An 18,933-nucleotide genomic window follows, 5' to 3' on the forward strand; every position below is an offset into this window, starting at 1 on the left:
TCTCTGATTCTAGCTGTATGACCATGGGTAAGTTCCTTAACTTTTCTGATATTTCAGCCTTTTCTCTGTTTCCTAATCTGAAAGATACCATTGCTAATAACCACATTATCTACTTGCAAGATGTGTATGTGAGGGAAACATTTTGTAAACTTTAAGGCATCATCTAAACGTGAGCTATTCTTGTCTTTTTCATAGCCCTAGAACAGGAGTTCTTAACCCGGGGTCCATGGATAGATTTCACAGGGTCTGGGAACTTACTTGGGGGAAAAATGCATCTTTATTTTCACTGTCTTCTAACTGAAATGCTGCATTCCCTTAAATTATGAATGTAAGGGGTCCACGGGATTCCATGGCTCAGAAAAGGTTAAGGGTTCTAGTGAATTGCATTTGCTAACTTTCTTTGCTTAGATATAGATATTCCTCTCATGTGAGACATTTGGCCTTTGCCCATTTTTACGTAGAAAACAAAACATATATGGCATTTTTTCTTCTCCTTCCAGATTAATTTCTCTGTCAATCTGTCAGATTCTATAAAATATGCCACGGCCTGGATGACCTTTAAAATGTTTTTTTTTAATTCTGAATTTAACCAACATCAAATAAAATGAGCATTTCCATATACAAAGCAGAACAAAAAGAATTGTATATGAAACTATGAATTTCTATTATGTCCAGCTTGTGCTTTTTTTTTTTTAAAGTGCACAATACATTTAATAGGCACCTTTCAAAGCTGTTCTGCTTGCTCTTTGACCTTCTTATAAAGCTTTGTTCTAGATGTAAGAGGTGATCTGTGTGTTACCCATGGTGGTTATGCATGTCTACATGGGTCTGTCTAGATACAGCTTGCAGGGAGGCTTGAATAGATATCTCCAGTCTTCTCTTCTCACCCTTCTCCAAGGGAGACTTTGATTCCTGTGGGAGGAGAGGCAGGAGACAGGCACCAGAGGATGGGTATTCTGTTCTCCCAAAGAAAGGATATTAGGTTAGAATTCTAGGCCTCTGACCCCCAGCTAAATACTGATAGTCTAGGGGAAATAATATTCAGGTTCAAACCGAGCTCCTTAATGGGAAAGGAGCATCCCAAGCTTTATATTTAAAGCCTGACTTCCTTCCCACCACATCCTGGATTCACAAAACATATGTAGTAAATAGGAAATAAACCCATTTATATAAGCTAATAGCAAACAGAAATCAGAGAAGGTATACAGATGAGAATATAGCAGACACCACAAACAGGATGAGTTCCTTGGCTTAGTGGGGATGGGGGTGGGGGAGGAAGGAGGGAGGGAGAAGGAGAGAAGGAGTGAGAGGGAGGGATGGAGAGGAGAGGAGGGGAGGGGGAGAAAGAGAGAGAGAGAGAGAGAGAGAGAGAAAGAAAGAAAGAAAGAAAGAAAATGAGAGATTCCCAAGGGGAAATTCCCACAAGTCTCTAAGCTAGGAATAGAGATGGTTGAAATACTAGTTCCTCTATATGTGGGCTTCTTCCCAGAGTCTTTCTCTCCCTTAAGGGACCTGAAAAGAATCTTTCTTTTCTCTCTTGCTCTCACCAACCCTACTACTCTTCATGCAGGTGTGATGCACTGTGTTCATGAATCAATCTCTACCAGAATTTTATGCCAATAACTTTAAGCCTTGGGTTACACAGAAATACAAAATCTGAGAGTAGGAAGGTGATGTGAAGTCTGACCAACACCTGAACAAGCATCAAGCACCCAGCCTGTACCTGAAGACCTGAGGTGATGAGGAGCTCACTCCCTCTCAAGGCAGCAGTTCCAGTCCTTATGTCATTCTGAAATCTGCCTCTCAATAGAAATAATAATAGCTGACATTTACATAGCCCCTTTAAGGCTTGCAAAGTGTTTACATATATTATCTCATTTAATCCATTCAACCACTTACTCTTACAGCTCTACTTTCTCAGGCCAAGCAAAACAAATCAAATTCCTTTTCTACATGACAGACTTTCATATAATTGATTACTTTATGACAGAAATAGCTCCTTCTAGATTTTCTCTTCCTCAAGCTAAACATCTTTAGGTCTTCCATCCATCTACAGAGGCCATGCTTTCCTGTTCTTTCACCATTCTGGCCTTCCTCAATGGGCATACTCAAGCTTGTCTGTGTCCTAGAAGAAAGGTTTGCCTGGAAAAAAAGTCTAGAGGTCTTAGTGGACTGCAAGCCTCGAAAGAGGTCAACAAGGTGATGTGTAAATGAAAAAAAGCTAGTGTGATCTTGGGATGCCTTCTTCCAGGAATAAGGAGGTGAACAAGGAATTCCTGGCCAGACTGGGTGGAATATTGGTTTCAGTTCTTGGTATCATAATTTAGGAAAGACAATGCTGTAGAACTGATGGTAAACTGGAGAATGTGAACAGGGAAACAAACTAGGATGGTGAAAGGCTTTGAGCTCATGCCCTGTGAGGACCGTCCGAAGGAACTAGGGATGTTCAGCTTGGAGAAGGGAAGACTTTGGGAAGAAAAGAATAACTATTCAAGTATTGGAAAGGTTTTCATATTGAGAGGGATTCACCTTATTTTACTTGCTTCTAAAGGGAAGAACCAGGAATAATGAGCAGGAAGTTGCAGAGGGGCACAGATGGGCTTGATGTCAGGGGGGAAAAAAACTTCCTAAGAACTTACACTTGGATGGAAAGTGGAACAGACGGCCTTGTGGCCATGAGCAGAAGCTGGATGACCACTTACTGGGTAGTGTGGGAGGAATTTGGGGAGGGGGTCACCTGCTACAGGAGAAAACCTCCGACTCCAAGGTTCAGTGGTTCCTCAAATATCAAGTGGTATACTGAACATAACCACCAGCTATGATCCAGTCAGAATAGAATATGGCTATAACCTCCCTCCCTTGGTCTGCATACCATGCTTGCGGTAATGCAGTACAAATAAAATTCCATTCTTTTTTTTTTTTTTTAAGGTAGGTAGGGTTGAGTGACTTGCCCAGGGTCACACAGCTAGCGTCTAAGGATGGATGTGAACTCAGGTGCTCCTGACTCCAGGGCTGGTGCTCTATCTACTGAAGTGTCATCTGGCTGCCCCAATATTCCATTAGTTTTTACAACTGCCAGGTGTTGAGTCCTACGGAGCTAGCCCTTGTCTAACAATTCTTTCCACATCCTGTACTTAGGCAGTTGAGGTTTTGAACCCAAGTATTTACATTTACACAAAATATACAAAGAGACCTGTGATCTCATTGATTTGGCTGTCCCCTCCAAAGATGCAAATCAATCAATAAACTCTTTTAAGCACCTACCGTCTACTTGGTGCTAGGAATACAAAGAAAAAAACAGTAAAACAATCCCTCCCTTCAAGGAACATATTATGTTCTGGCCGGGGAGATTTCATTTATATATATATATATATATATATATATATATATATATATATATATATATATATATATATATATATATATATATATATATATACACACACAAACTGTATATCCACATGCATGTCTATAACATACACATGTGTACATTACATCGATACATCAATGTGTATTTGTAATATACATATTCACAAGTATATACACATATATGCAGTAACATGCACAGAATAAATACCCAAGAAATCCAAGCCAGAGCTATCAGGAAGAACTGTGTGGAAGGTGATGCTTGAGATGTATCTTGGAGACAGTGAGGAATTCTGTGAGGCCGAAGTGAAGTGCATTCCAGGCAAAGGAGTGGAGATGTAAGATGGAGTACTGTTTGTGAAGAACAGAGAGGTGGCCAGTTTAGCTGGATCATAGAATGTAGCAAGCAGGAACAAATATATGTGGCTAAAGGACTGGTCAACACCTGGTTGTAAGGAGCTTTAAAAACCAATACAGGGGGGCATACAGGGTGAAGTGACTTGCCCAGGGTTATATAGCTAGTAAGTGTCTAAAACTAGATCTGAACTCAGGAAAATGAGTCTTCCTGACTCCAGACCCAGAACTCTATTGCACCAAATATAAACTCCTGTATTGTTTTGTTTTGTTTTTTTGCAGGGCAATGAGGGTTAAGTGACTTGTCCAGGGTCACACAGCTAGTAAGTGTCAAGTATCTGAGGCTAGATTTGAACTCAGATCCTCCTGCTTTATCCACTGCGCCACCTAGCTGCCACACAAATATCATGTTATATAGAATACACAAATATACATTTATTTATATATGTGTAAAACATGCACATATATAATATATATTATATACACATATATTTTCATGTATGTATATAATATACACACAGACATATGATAAATTAGGGCAGCTAGGTGGTACAGTGGATAGTGCACTAGGGCTAGAGTCCGGAAGACCTGAGTTCAAATCTGATCCCAGACACTTACTAGCTGTGTGACCTTGGGCAAGTCACTTAACCCTCATTGCCCCGCCAAAAAAAAAAAATAACGCCTGGTGTCAGCATTACACAGATATAAAAAACTCCCATTAAAACTCATCCATACCCCATCCTGACCCCAAGCCCTGCATTCTCAAACAAAAAAGTAGCACAACACAAAGATAATAGTCTTTTTTTTTTTTTTTTTAGTGAGGCAATTGGGGTTAAGTGACTTGCCCAGGGTCACACAGCTAGTAAGTGTTAAGTGTCTGAGGCCGGATTTGAACTCAGGTACTCCTGACTCCAGGGCCAGTGCTCTATCCACTGCGCCACCTAGCCACCCCAATAATAGTCTTTTAAGGTTGTCTTTTTAAAAAAAGAATTCCAAATAGTACATTTCAGGGGTCATTTTTATTATAAATTTAATATGGCTGATTAATGAAAAAATCACAATGAAGTACCAATAAAATGTCTGTCAATATCAAAAAATTTAGCAGCATTTCAATAGTCTCAGGTTCCTAAACATTAGTCAAGCTTTCTCCCTCCCTCACACTTAAAAAAACCAACAGCTGCAGGAGCAGGCTAGGGTCCTGGCACGTCAGTTTTATCCTCCAGTACGTGCACTATAAGCCGATGAACTTTCTGATCAGTGACCATTTCGGCTAAATATCAAAAGCAGAATGTCTTGAATTATAACTAAATAGTTCTGTCATGTCTGTCCCATCACAGAATATATAACACTTATTTCAAAGGCTGTGACTGGAGTTTCTTTGATGAGGCTATAAGGAAGAGAAGTGGAGAGCAGTGCAGACCTGATATTGCACCATTTTCTCACATTTCCTTAAATCTATATGTTGTCTCTCAGAAACCACAGAATTCTGGGACATTCGAGAGCTTCCTGATATGTGGTATTTGGGCAGGGAGGGGAGGGAAGGTAGTAAGATCATTGATGCTATGTGGGAATGGGTGCATCAGTCATAACAAACTACTCTGGGACAGGTTCAAACATGATTGGTCTTGCCACATCTCAGTTTAATAGTGGAAACAAGGAAGGAGGAGATAAATATAGTGTGAAAATGTAATACTGGCAAAATACTCCCCTGCTTCTTTGGTACTTTCTAAAACTTTCTGATCCAAAATGTATAAGGGAAATGCACCATTAAAAAGTTACAGTTTTAAGTATTTACAAAAGCAATTACAATATATTACACAATAATCAATACAGTATATGGACAAATTATTTCATGAAAGCACTTGTGAACTTTTGTTCCAGTATTATTTCCATAACACAGAGACCATTACAGACCTACATACAGTGTTTTCAAATTTGTGTTATATAGCTTGTACCTCATTTATCTTACAAACAGGAAAAAAAAAAAGCATTTCCCAATCTACAAGTGCCTTTAAAAGGCTTTAAAAAACCACCACTGAAATAATTATATACAGATTTACTGGATAATTCTAGGTAATTCTCTCCACCCCAACTTTGAATATATTTGCAGTAGTGCTTCCTACTCTATGTATACAGTATATATTTAATATATAAGTAACGGCATCACATGTTATGTCACCAATTGTTATAGACAGTAGTTAAGTTAGATGATGGAAGCTGGTTTCCTGCCGCTCGGGTGGATGGTGTAGTCTGGGATACAGCAAAGCTGGTGGCTTGGAGCGAGCATGTATGTGCGTGCTGTAGACGTGTGTGCCACATGTGTGCCATGAAGAGCCAATCACACCACGCCACACCCATCCACACACTGGACTATCCTTTTCCTGATGTACGTATTTATTCTCTGGAGCGCCATCACACGTAGGGCAGAATGCCGTACATTAAGACGGCCATCACCGCGGCGCTGAATAAACCAGCCACTGGGACAGTCACAAACCAGGCCACAAAGATGTTCCGGAAGAGATGCCAGTCAACGGCCTTTCGTGAACGGATCCAGCCCACTGCTACCACTGAGCCGACCTGGAGGGATTTGAGCATTTACAAGTGAAAACGTGTCCTGGCAAAGCAACAAACGGGTTTTACAATCAACTAATGCCAGCTTGCTGATACCACGGCTGATCTGAGGGCTAGACGAGTCACAGAAAATCTAGTGAAATGATTCCTTCAGCTCCCTCTAGCCCGCGTGTCTCTGAGCTGGGCATCAGTCAACAGTCCTGTCCACCTTCTTGCCACAGTTCAGACCCAGAGGAGTTTAAATAATTAAACCCAACGTGAAAACCAAAGAAAACATCTTTGTTTTAAGTTCTAACAGGTCTGATCAGGTGTCCCATCCCCCTCCACGGGGTAGTGCCCATGGTAACATCTGCAATCAGAGGCAAACATACTCTTTCTCTAGCCCTCCCTTCAATATAGTTGGTAACAATTCTGAAATAAAACAGAGACTCATTAACACAGACACTACCGTTAGGTGAGGCACGACTGCCAATCTCTGTGTCTCCTACTAGAGATATATGGGCATGATAAAGCCCCAAATGCCTTGACTATCTTCTGAACACCTGCTCCTGGTTTTCTAGCTATTTAGGGGTTGAATTTTAAAAGGCAGACTTTGCTTCAGGGTCTCTGGTCACACTCAGAAAGTAGAAAAATGGAATGAGTAAAAAGGAATGTCGGGGCAGCTAGGTGGTGCAGTGGATAGAGCACTGGCCCTGGATTCAGGAGGACTTGAGTTCAAATCCAGCCTCAGACACTTTACACACTTACTAGCTGTGTGACCCTGGGCAAGTCACTTAACCCCAATTGCCTCACCTAAAAAAAAAAAAAAAAGAATGCCACTGAAGGACACAATGAAACCATGACTTAAAGTGGCTCTCGGCTTTCAAGGACAGTCCCGAATGACAGGCTAACTGTATGGCACCCGGCACCCTTGGGATGCCTGGGGAGCCTGGCTTCTGCTCACTGCTCAAATCAAAATGAGTGGCAACATCCACATGAGGAGACTCAGAACAGGAAGGGCCACTGTGAAGCTGCCAGCCTCTCAGGACGAGATGTACCTAAATGAAGGGCAACACTTAGGGTTTTATCTGGATGCAAACGTGGCCTAATGAAAGAGAGCCGCGTCTGTGTTCTGTCTCCTGGAATTATGATTAACCCCTGCTTCTGCATATCTTTGGCCACAGCGTAGTGTCACCCAAAGGCCACTGGCCTTGGAAGACAGAGGCTAAGGGTTTTTGATAACTTACTTTATTATCTCTTTCACTTCAGTTTCCTCATCTGTAAAACATGGGCATTAGGGTTTGCCTATCTCATAGGAGTGTTGTGAGGATGAAATAATAAGATAGTATGTTTAGGATTTTAAAATGAATGCTTTTGGGGCAGCTAGATGGCGCAGTGGTTAAAGCACCGGCCCTGGATTCAGGAGTACCTGAGTTCAAATCCAGCCTCAGACACTTAACACTTACTAGCTGTGTGACCCTGGGCAAGTCACTTAACCCCATTGCCCCTCAAAAACAAAAAATGAATGCTTTTATCCCCTATCATCAAATAACCAATGTTCATAATGGTGACACTGACACTGCAGAATCTCAAGGGTTATCTCCATCAAATGCTCCCCCATGGGCAGTATTGGGTTAGACTTAGAGATGGAAGGTCAGTGGATGTCGTCTAGACCAGCCACCCCATTTGGCAGATGAGGAAACTGAGGTGCAGAGATGTTAAGTGACCTGCCCATGGTCATATAGATGTTGTGGAGCAGAGATGGGATTCAAACCCAAGTCCTTTGACTCCGGCTCCAGCAGCCTTCCCATTGTACTCCATTATGCATTTTTCATTTCGTTTCTTTTAAAATCAGGAGCTTATGAATGGCCATATGCATGGTGACTTTGATGACTGAGATGCTGATGAAAGACAACAATCCATTCTTGGACTGTCAGTCATTTTTTAGCCCTGTCTGACTCTCTGTGACCCCATCTGGGGTTTTCTTGGCAGAGATTCTGGAGTGGTTTGCCTTTTTCTTCTCCAGCTTATTTTACAGATGAGGAAACTGAGGCAAACAGGGTGAAGTGATTTGCTCAGGGTCACACAGTAAGAGTCTGAGGCTGGATTTGAACTCATGAAGATGGGTCTTCCTGACTCCAGGTCTGGCATTCTATCTCTCCACTGCCCATTTTTGGACTACAGAAGAGACTGTGGTAATTTTTTTCTCTATAGGATATATTTCCTGTTTGTGGAGGATAGGTTCAAGAGGTCCCTGACAGCATAATGCTTTCAGTTTTTCAGATGCAAACAGTAAAGAATGCCTCAGTTAAGTGTTAAGGATCTTGAAGCCTTTTCTTTGAACCTCTCCTTCAGAGAGGAGGTACGTCCTCGGGTGACCTCGGTCCTGGGAGGGGAGGGGGATGTCAGAGAAGGGAAAGGCAGGAATGGGAGAGGGAGGAGCCCTGGGGCAGGACCCTCCAATCAGGAGGGTTTCCTGCATGTGCTCCATAGTGACTGTTCTCTCCAGTAAATGAGAAATCACACTTTATCCCCAATAGGGAAGTTAGAAAGAAATAAGCCAAGAGAACAAGGTCTCTATTTGGGAGGAAGACTCTCAGCAGTCAATCTTCCCTTAATCAAACTTTTTAGTAGGATCAACTATTTTCTATTTGTCTGCTTGGCTTGCCCAGTTTCTGGGTTAATTTGAATGTGCTTTCTCAGCAAACCCCACCAGGACAGGAGGGGAAAAGAACTTCAGCTAATTAATGAACTGAGGAAATTCTAAGTGTGGCTTTTACAGTTCACTGTAGTCTGTCGTGTTTTGGCTTCTAGGGGCTATGCCTAACAAACAATTCTTTTCCCGTAACACTTAATTCTGCTAGCTCCCGTCTACATGTGAAGTGGGATGATCCGGAACTACCTGGTGAATCTTGAAGAGGCAGCACTGAGGGGCAGAGAGAGAAGGGAAGGGAAGCCTCAGGGGTGGAAGGCCTGGCTGTGCACCCCCACGCAGGGGAGGTCTGGGTCTGCCCTGGAAGACAGAACTTCCAGTCTAGGAAACAGAGGTCAGGGCCAAAGAAAAGGGAGAAGGGGGTGGAGAGAGTGCTGCACATGGCATCAGGATGACCAGAGTCTTAGTCCTGCCTCAGACGCCTGTCAGTTTTAAAATGAGTATAACCACAGCACCTGCCTCCCAGGGTTATTATTGAGACGAAACAGGTTCATGAACATAAAGGGCTCTAGAAATACTAGTACATTTATTATTATTATTGTTATTTTTTATGAAGAAAATTTATGGAACTCTGGGGAAGAGATTTGACCTCTATGTGTCTCAGGCAAGTCAGAGAGGATTTCTCTACTAAGTCACAGTGCAGGTCATTTAAAATGGAAAACCCAACCAAACTGCTACCAAACACCCTTTGTTTCAGTCATCCAGACCTCCTGTCTGGAGTCAAAACTACCCCAAATGAGGGGTTGCTTGTGTTGTTCTTTACCCTCTAGTCTAAATGATCCACACTCATGGAGACAACAAGAGTGTGTGTGATAAGAACTCACATAGCACTTTAGGGTTTACAAAAGACTTTCCTTTATACAACTGTCAGATGAGAAATACCAACAATAGATAATTCCAAAATCTGCACCATTTGGAAGCAAAAAGACTATTGAATTGGGTCTAAATTTGTACCCCAAAGCTCACAAATATTGCCTATATCTAATAGTTGTGACCATATCATAAGTCAGCTGTCTAAAGTTCACTGCAGCAAAGGATTATTAGTAAATCAGTGAACTTTGCTTTTGTGAACATTTCTTTCTTTCTTTTTTTTGCAGGGCAATGAGGGTTAAGTGACTTGCCCAGGGTCACACAGTCAGTAAGTGTCAAGTGTCTGAGGTCACATTTGAACTCAGGTCCTTCTGAATCTAGGCCCGGTGCTTTATCCACTGTGCCACCTAGCTGCCCCTGAACATTTCTATTTTCAAGGCTAACTGCCTGTTTAACTAAAGATTTTTTTGCTTTGGTCAGAGGTATTATTTATTTTTTCGGTGAGGCAATTGGGGTAAAGTGACTTGCCCAGGGTCACACAGCTAGTAAGTGTGTAAAGTGTCTGAGACCGGATTTGAACTCAGGTCCTCCTGAATCCAGGGCCAGTGCTCTATCCACTGTGCCACCTAGCTGCCCCGATCAGAGGTATTATTATTATTATTATTATTTTTTCATTATTTCCCTGGATATTCTTGATTTTTTGTTTTTCCAGATGAATTTTGTTATTATTTTTTCTAGCTCTATAAAATAATTTTTAGGTAGTCTGGTATGGCACTGAATAAGTAAATTAATTTAGGCAGTATTGTCATTTTTACTATATTAGCTCTGCCTATCCATGAGCAATTGATATCTTTCCAATTATTTAGATCTGATTTGATTTGTGAGAAGAGTGTTTGGTAGTTGTGTTCATAGAGTTCCTGGGTTTGTCTTGGCAAATAGACTCCCAAGTATTTTATATTATCTACCGTTACTTTAAATGGAATTTCTCTTTCTATCTCTTGCTGCTGGGCTTTGTTGGTCATGTATAGAAATGCTGATGATTTATGTGGATTTATTTTATAACCTGCTACATTGCTAAAGTTGTTAATTGTTTCAAGTAATTTTTGAGTTGATTCTCTAGGATTCTTTAAGTATACCATCATATCGTCTGCAAAGAGTGATAGTTTTGTTTCCTCCTTGTCTATTCTAATTCCTTTAATTCCTTTCTCTTCTCTGATTGCTAAAGCTAACATTTCTAGGACAATATTAAATAATAGGGGTGATAATGGACATCCCTGTTTCACCCCTGATCTTATTGGGAAGGCCTCTAATTTATCTCCATTGCATATAATACTTGCTGATGGCTTTAGGTAGGTACTGTTTATTATTTTAAGGAAAGCTCCCCCTATTCCTAAACTCTCCAGTGTTTTTTATTAGGAATGGGTGTTGTACTTTGTCAAAAGCTTTCTCTGCATCTATTGAGATAATCATATGATTTTGGTTGGTTTTCTTATTGATGTGGTTGATTATGTTAATAGTTTTCCTAATGTTGAACCAGCCCTGCATTCCTGGTATAAATCCCACCTGGTCATAGTGTATTATCCTGGTGATCACTTGCTGTAATCTCCTTGCTAATGTCTTATTTAAGATTTTAGCATCAATATTCTTTAGGGAAATTGGTCTATAATTTTCTTTCTCTGTTTTTGCTTTGCCTGGTTTTGGTATCACCACCATATTTGTGTCATAAAACGAATTTGGTAGAACTCCTTCTTCACCTATTTTTCCAAATAATTTGTATAATATTGGAATTAATTGTTCTTTAAATGTTTGGTAAAATTCACCCATAAACCCATCTGGCCCTGGGGATCTTTTCTTAGGGAGTTCATTAATGGCTTGTTCAATTTCTTTTTCTAATATGGGTTTATTTAAGGATTTTATTTCCTCTTCAGTTAACCTGAGCAGTTTGTGTTTTTGTAAATATTCATCCATTTCATTTAGATTGTCAAATTTATTGGCGTACAGTTGGGCAAAATAATTCCTAATTATTGATTTAATTTCCACTTCATTGGTGGTAACATCCCCTTTTTCATTTTTGATACTGATAATTTGGTTTTCTTCTTTCTTTTTTTTTAATCAAATTAACCAATATTTTACTTATTTTATTGTTTTTTTTTTCATAAAACCTGCTCTTAGTTTTATTGATTAATTCTATAGTTTTTTTGCTTTCAATCTTATTAATTTCTCCTTTGATTTTCAGGATCTCTAATTTAGTATCTAATTGGGGATTTCTAATTTGTTCTTTTTCTAGCTTTTTAAGTTGCATGCCCAATTCATTAATCTCCTCTTTCTCTTTTTTATTCACATAAGCATTTAGAGCTATAAATTTTCCCCTAAGCGCTGCTTTGGCTGCATCCCATAGATTTTGGTATGTTGTCTCATTATTGTCATTCTCTTGGATATAGTTATTGATTGTTTCTATGATTTCTTGTTTGGCCCATTCATTCTTTAGAATGAAATTATTTAGTTTCCAATTGATTTTCATTCTACTTTTCCCTGGCTCTTTCTTACATGTAATTTTTATTGCATCATGATCTGAAAAAGATGCATTTACTATTTCTGCCTTTCTACATTTGACTATGATGTTTTTGTGCCCTAATACATGGTCAATTTTTGAAAATGTGCCATGTACTGCTGAGAAAAAGGTATATTCCTTTCTATCCCCATTCAATTTTCTCCAGACATCTATCATGTCTAACTTTTCTAGTAATCTATTCACCTCTTTCACTTCTTTCTTATTTATTTTTCGGCTAGATTTATCTAATTTTGAGAGGGGGAGATTCAGATCCCCCACTAGTATAGTATTACTGTCTAATTCCTCTTGTAACTCATTTAACTTCTCCTCTAAGAACTTGGATGCTATACCACTTGTTACATACATATTCAATATTGATATTACTTCATTATGATCAGAGGTATTATTAAACTAATGTGTCTGATGGGCTTAGTTCCTTGGTAATAAAATGCATAACTTTAAAAATGTAAACATACTTGTGAGAAGACAAGAGTTCAAGTCCTGCCTGTTAGATTGTAAATTTCTTGAGGACAGGAAATATCTTTTGCCACTTTTTGTAACCAAGGAGTTTAGTACAATACCTGGGACACAAAAGAAGATTAATCAATGTTTATTGATCATCTGATTGCCTCTGCCACTAATTAGAAGTGTAACAACGGGCAAGTCACCTCACCCCTCTCTCTGTGTCTGGGTTTCCTGACCAGTAAAAACCAGAGGTCTGCACTGGATGATCTATCTCTCTAAGCTGACTGTGTGGTAGAAGCATCCACCAGTGGCCACCAGAAGCTCTCACAGACACAGCTACATTGAAGAAGAGAGCATGTTTAGCATCCCAGCTGGTGGCCTGGACTTGAAGCAAGGACTGTCATGAGGTACAACTGAGATAGTATGTAGTGGAAGTGCCTGCAAACCTTAAACTGCTACATAAAAGTCAGTTTAGATTATATTTTTTTTACCGTGTCATTTTTTCCCTAAGAGCATTTTCCTTCTGTGTACTTTCATCATCTGTCAAGTAGATAAACGCTACTGTGATGTTCAGAAGAATTAGCATCCTGGGTTTCTGTTCTTTTTTGACTCTCTAGCTCTTGATTATTTGTGGGAAGGGAGAAGAGGGTGCCTAAATGAAATCCACTGATAATTCTAAAGGCTCATGTTTGCTCTTCATGCAATCTTTTCTCCGCAAATCTTTTGCAAAGAGCAACAGTAACAACCGATGCCTTGGGTTTCACCTCCTTGTCCCACTTGTGTCCACCACATTCTGAAGTGCTGCTCAAATGAGATAATGTATGTAAAGGTATCAGTTAATAGTAAAGCTAAGCACAACGACCTAAGTGACAGGGAATTAGTGACAGCTAGCTAGGGATATGGATAATACAACCCACCTTTCTACCCTGTTTTAAGGTCTGCCCAGTGCCAGTAGATGCCCACCCCGTGTGTTCATTTCTGTTTTACCAATGCCAGTGCTGAAGCTTCAGAGAGGGTGAGACAACACAAGTCACACAGGTACCCAGTGTCTAGGCCAGGATCTGAACCCAGGCACCATGATGTCCAATTGTCATGCTCCCTTCCCTACATCATTTCTGCCATCTTCTCAAATGATGTGTATAAGCCATCCATGCACAAACATATAGGCCAAACTAGGAAAACTCCCAACAAGGTTTCCTTACAATTTATGATTTTATAGTAGTGTGCCATTAGAAACAGCTGACTGCTTTGGGATTCACGACTCTCCTTACATAGGGCCCGATTCTTCTCTCCATCCCACTCTCTCACATATTTCAGCCCACATTTTCCACTCAGGGATCTAGGCATGCAGAAGAAATATGTGGTGGATGACAATCTGACTTAGTGAGGGGCTGGAGAGTGTGACTCTAAGCCTGAAGCTCTGACTTGTGGGCATATTGTATCAGGCAGAGTTCTTTCTTATTCAAAGGTAAGGATGTTACCACTCATCAGCCAGGAATGTCTTTTGACCTTTTTTTTTCTCTTGGAAGAGGGTTGGTAGATTTGCTTTCCATATTTCCTTGCCCACAAATGGTGCCAAGCAGAAGCTGACTCCTTCTCCTCCTTTCTTTCCAACCCCATCCTTGGAAGTGCCCAAAAAGAAAGCTCTTGGGTCACGCCCAGCACCACGAGTGCTTGTTCTTTAGCAGTAGCCTTCTGAACCATGTGATGAATTTTTCTCTTAGGCCTTCTTTGAGCTGGATTAAGAAATTCTTGAGAAATTTGGGAATACTCACATTACTGGTAATAATTAAACAATAAATCATGAAGCAAACAATGCCTCTCTAAATTTTGCTATTATAGGCAGGGTTGGTAGAATTGTGAAACACTAGTTTCTGTTTGAAGGATGCTTCATCTCACTGTTCTCCTTGGGGCTGTCTTATACTCTGGCCTCTGTCTCCCCTCCCCAGACATTCCCTATGGGTGAACTTTTGCAGGATGCCACTCTCTCTTAAGTTAATTTTACACCCCAAAGTCATCTTTGTATGTGTTTTGTATAGATCCATGTGGGGGGATAATAGGGGATCTACCCCCCACCCCCAACCTGGGCTCCAATTTGCCTGATGTGGGCACCTCCCATGGAGCTAGGCATGTAGGTATTCTGGTCCTGATGGGGAAAGATTACTTTGACCACCTGAACATACACATGTTTTATCACTCTAGGAATGTCATCTCTCCATTAGAATTCCTATTTCTTTTCTGTTTTTTGAATTCTCAGGGAGGAGCACTTAGTAGGTACTTAGTAAATGTTTGACTGATAAAATTTCAATGAAAATTTTCCTTTCCTGATCCTTTTTCCTCAGGGCTTACATTCATCAATCAGATTATCTCTCCTAAGTGGTAGAATATCTTAACCCAGACTATAAAGCCCACTATTAAAGGTAGGCGTTTCAGGAATAGTGGAAGGCCAATGTGCAAAATAAATATTTGGTCTCTAGGAACAGCTCTCTGGGGCATAGGTATGGGTCTAATGATATTTGAATACTTAAAAAAAAATCTATGATTCTATCAGACTGAGTACTCCATGACTTACTGTTTTTCAAAATTTCTCTGGCCAAAGAAATTCATGACCTATTGGCCAATCTTCTGCTGACCTTTCTCCCTAAACTGGTCCCTGGTTGGCAGGCACATAATCCGTCACTGGGGCCACCCTGAAAGCTTTTCTAGCTTGGTAGACTTGGCAGAGTTTTTGACACCTTGGCATAAGTGGTCAGGCTCACCTCCAACAGAACAGGAGTTTAGAGGAGTGGTCTACGGAGTGAATTAATTATAATGTAAAGTTTCAGAAGTAAAGACAATTGCTTCTTTATTGAAGCCAGAACACTTCATTAGGTTTTCTGGTCACCCCTCTCCCATGATTTGTGTACTAATATTAACATTCTTCTAGTTTGGGAGTTCTTCACTTTTCTTGTGTCAGTCTGATGAAGTCTATGGACCCCTTCTCAAAACAAAATTTTTAAATGCATAAAATAAAACACATATAGTTGCAAAGGAAACCAATTATACTAAAATGCAGTTATCAAAAATATATTTTTTAAAAAAGTCACAGGCTCCAGAAGGTTCCAAGACAACTATTAGTTTCTAAAACATCCTTTGTTTCTGATATACTTACAGTTGAGGAAATGCTGAGATGTTTATCTAGGTATGAGGAATTGACATCTAACAGACTGATGATGTTTGAAAGATCCTTGAAGATAAAATAGCTTATACACTTGTTACTGATTGTCCCCAGTCTAGCTAAGGTTGCAAATCTCAGGACAAATTCTTTTTTTTTTTTTTTTTTATTTTTAGTGAGGCAATTGGGGTTAAGTGACTTGCCCAGGGTCACACAGCTAGTAAGTGTTAAGTGTCTAAGGCCAGATTTGAACTCAGGTACTCCTGACTCCAGGGCTGGTGCTCTATCCACTGCACCATCTAGCTGCCCCCGCCATCTAGCTGCCCCCAAATTCTTTATCTATATTAAACCTTAATATATTATTCTATCATACATTGCTACTAACTCGTTTTTCACTACCATTCTTTACATTTCATTACCATTCGTTCACTGATTGACATGTGGAAAATAATGTTTTAAGAAAAAATACTGGAATCTGTTATTCATATGCAAGTTGTACTTTTTAGTTTCCAAGTAGTTTACATTCTGGATACTGGTGGTATCAGCAAGACTGGCATTACTTATTGTTAAAACCTGTTGTAGCATTTAATTATTATATTACAAACAATATAACAAGTTAGTTTGTTAATAAACATTTTGATGAATGAAAAGTTAGGAAAGCAGTTAGCAAACTAGAGAAACTAAAGAAATAATCTGCAGTATTTCTTCAAGTAGTTGCTTTGAAACAGTTTGATTTCATTAGGATGGCTCCTTATGTAGTAACCACGCTTGTTCACAAGCAAACAATATTTCCCTCCTCTCCAACCCAAGTTAAAAAAATATTTTTGTAGGAAAGGAATGGAGTTGGTAACCTGTACTTAGAATGTGCACTGGATGTATATTCAGATACCAATTTGAAAAGCCCAGCTGTTATTGGTGACCCATGAGTGTTTTGGTAAGGCTGCCCTTTCCTTAATGATCCATGTACACATGGCCAGGTCACAACCCTGGGCCTCACTTTCCAATCCGGAAAACGATTTGTATGTAACACCAGAAGGTCTCAAAGGTGCTAAGTCCTATGACCCTACAGTGTTGAGGACTGAAAAACGTTCCCTCCTAATGATAGGGACAGGATGATTCCCTCTAAAAGGTATTTTTAAAAATTACTTTCCCCCTTCCCCCCTTTTAGCTAGAGAGGAATCTTTATACTTTATGGTAAAAAAAATCCTCTCCTCACTGCTGCTTAATTATACATACTGTGCAGGTCCTAGGTTAGTATTAAATATGAATTATGACCAATCTGGAACCTTCCTTCAGCAATGCCATGTAATTTTATTAGAAAATGTCTTCCAGGTTTTTCCTTTTTGCTCTGATTCTTCTCTCATTACATGACTAATGCAGAAATATGTTTAATGTAATTGTACATATATAACCTATATCAGATTATTTACTGTCTTGGGGAGAGGGAGGGGAGGGATGGAAAAAATTTTAAATTAGAAATCTTATAAAAGCAAATGTTGAAAATGATCTCTAAATGTAACTGGAAATAATAAAATATTTATATGGAAAAAAGGGGAAAAAAAGAAAATCTCTTCTAGCCCATACTCTTTAGATGGACCCATAACATCTGTAGGTGTATTCAGAAGTTATCTAGGAAAATTGGGAAGTGCTTTTAATTTGTGGAGTTTTTTTTTTGGGGGGGGGCGGGTGAGGCAATTCGGGTTAAGTGACTTGTCCAGGGTCACACAGCTAGTATGTGTCAAGTGTCTGAGGCTGGATTTGAACTCAGGTCTTCCTGACTCCAGGGCCAGTGCTCTATCCAATGCGCCACCTAGCTGTCCCAATTTGTGGAGTTTTAATAGTGATGGTGGGCATTTCTGGATGGATTCCAATGTGTCTGGAATTTTCTCTGTAACTTCTCAATTTATCTCCTATAACAGGAATTATTCTTTGCCTTCTTGTGAGTAAGATGTTTAATCACTTCTAGGCAAGTAGAGATCATGGAGAGAAATGATCATCACCCCCATTTTCTATTGAAGAGGAAACTGAGGTTCAGGGAGTGTGTTTTGCCCAGAGTCATAGAGTTGGTGGTGGCACCAGGTTTTGAACCCAGGACTGCTGACTCCAAGACCAATGGTCTTTCCACTATGCCATGTTGCTGGCAGTCAACTTCGTGACTAACTTGTAACCTGGAAGTGACCTTAAGACGCAGCAGTCCCTTTGAGGGCTACCTAAGGAAAGCAAACTGAAGCAACTGCTTATTTCACTTTCATTTGGATGGTCAATTTTAGCTTGATTTCCACTATCAACTCCCAATACCTTGCAGTGAGTGGAGCTGATTGGAATGCCCCCATTTGAGGCGGATAGCACGGTTAGCGCACACATGACTTCAATGCAAAATCCACTGTGGAAACAATGAAAGGAAAAGAAGAAAAAGGACAAATGGAGAGTCTGCAGCACAGGTTTGAGGAGGGGGAGCCCTCGCCGCGCGTGCGTGCATGCACCAGAGAAGCTGCCGGACAGGAAGTGAGAGCGGGGGCCAAGCTCGAGTGGCGCAGCCTGGCTAAGGCCGAACCACCCACCACCGAGTGTTCTAGGAAACACGGGTGACTCCTGACTGGAAGGAGCCATTGTCAACAAAGCTGCCTATGACACATCAGCCTTCCCCGCATTCCCTTTGCCACTCGAAACTGACCCTGGCAGCCCAAGGACCGAAGTCCAGTGGACCCACCACCTGGACTGCAGTCGCTCGGCATTGGCATACCTTGCAGTGTGTAGTACTGACAGGAAGTCCAACATTGGAAGCTATCACAACTGTGAACGCCGAAGCCAATTCAATAGTGAATCCACTGCAGGGGGCATAAGAAAACACTGCACAGTCATTCTTTGTATCAGTCCTAACTGACACCGGGCAGGGTGCCAGAGTCTTAAGAGAATATTCTTTGGTTCAATTGTTTACTGCTGAATGTCCCAGAATCGCATTCACAGAAC

At 40.4% G+C, this 18,933-nt stretch overlaps 1 protein-coding gene across 7 annotated transcripts in view; it reads right to left on the reverse strand.

The window, feature by feature from the left end:
- Window positions 1-4,720: 4,720 nt before the first annotated feature.
- SLC20A2 (solute carrier family 20 member 2) overlaps window positions 4,721-18,933 on the reverse strand; it is a 135,499-nt gene continuing 121,286 nt past the window's right edge. For 6 of the 7 annotated variants that reach the window (XM_043983247.1, XM_043983251.1, XM_043983248.1 and 3 more), the window contains 2 exons: window positions 18,707-18,791; window positions 4,721-6,297 (listed from right to left, as the gene is read on the reverse strand). In XM_043983247.1, coding sequence (XP_043839182.1) covers window positions 6,133-6,297; window positions 18,707-18,791 — 250 coding nt within the window. In that variant the 3' untranslated portion in view covers window positions 4,721-6,132. Of the gene's footprint in view, window positions 6,298-18,261; window positions 18,347-18,706; window positions 18,792-18,933 lie in introns of all 7 variants that reach the window. The other variant, XM_043983252.1, reaches the window with a different exon arrangement.

This window comes from Dromiciops gliroides, chromosome 2, assembly GCF_019393635.1.
Source record: "Dromiciops gliroides isolate mDroGli1 chromosome 2, mDroGli1.pri, whole genome shotgun sequence".
NCBI classification, from domain to species: domain Eukaryota; kingdom Metazoa; phylum Chordata; class Mammalia; order Microbiotheria; family Microbiotheriidae; genus Dromiciops; species Dromiciops gliroides.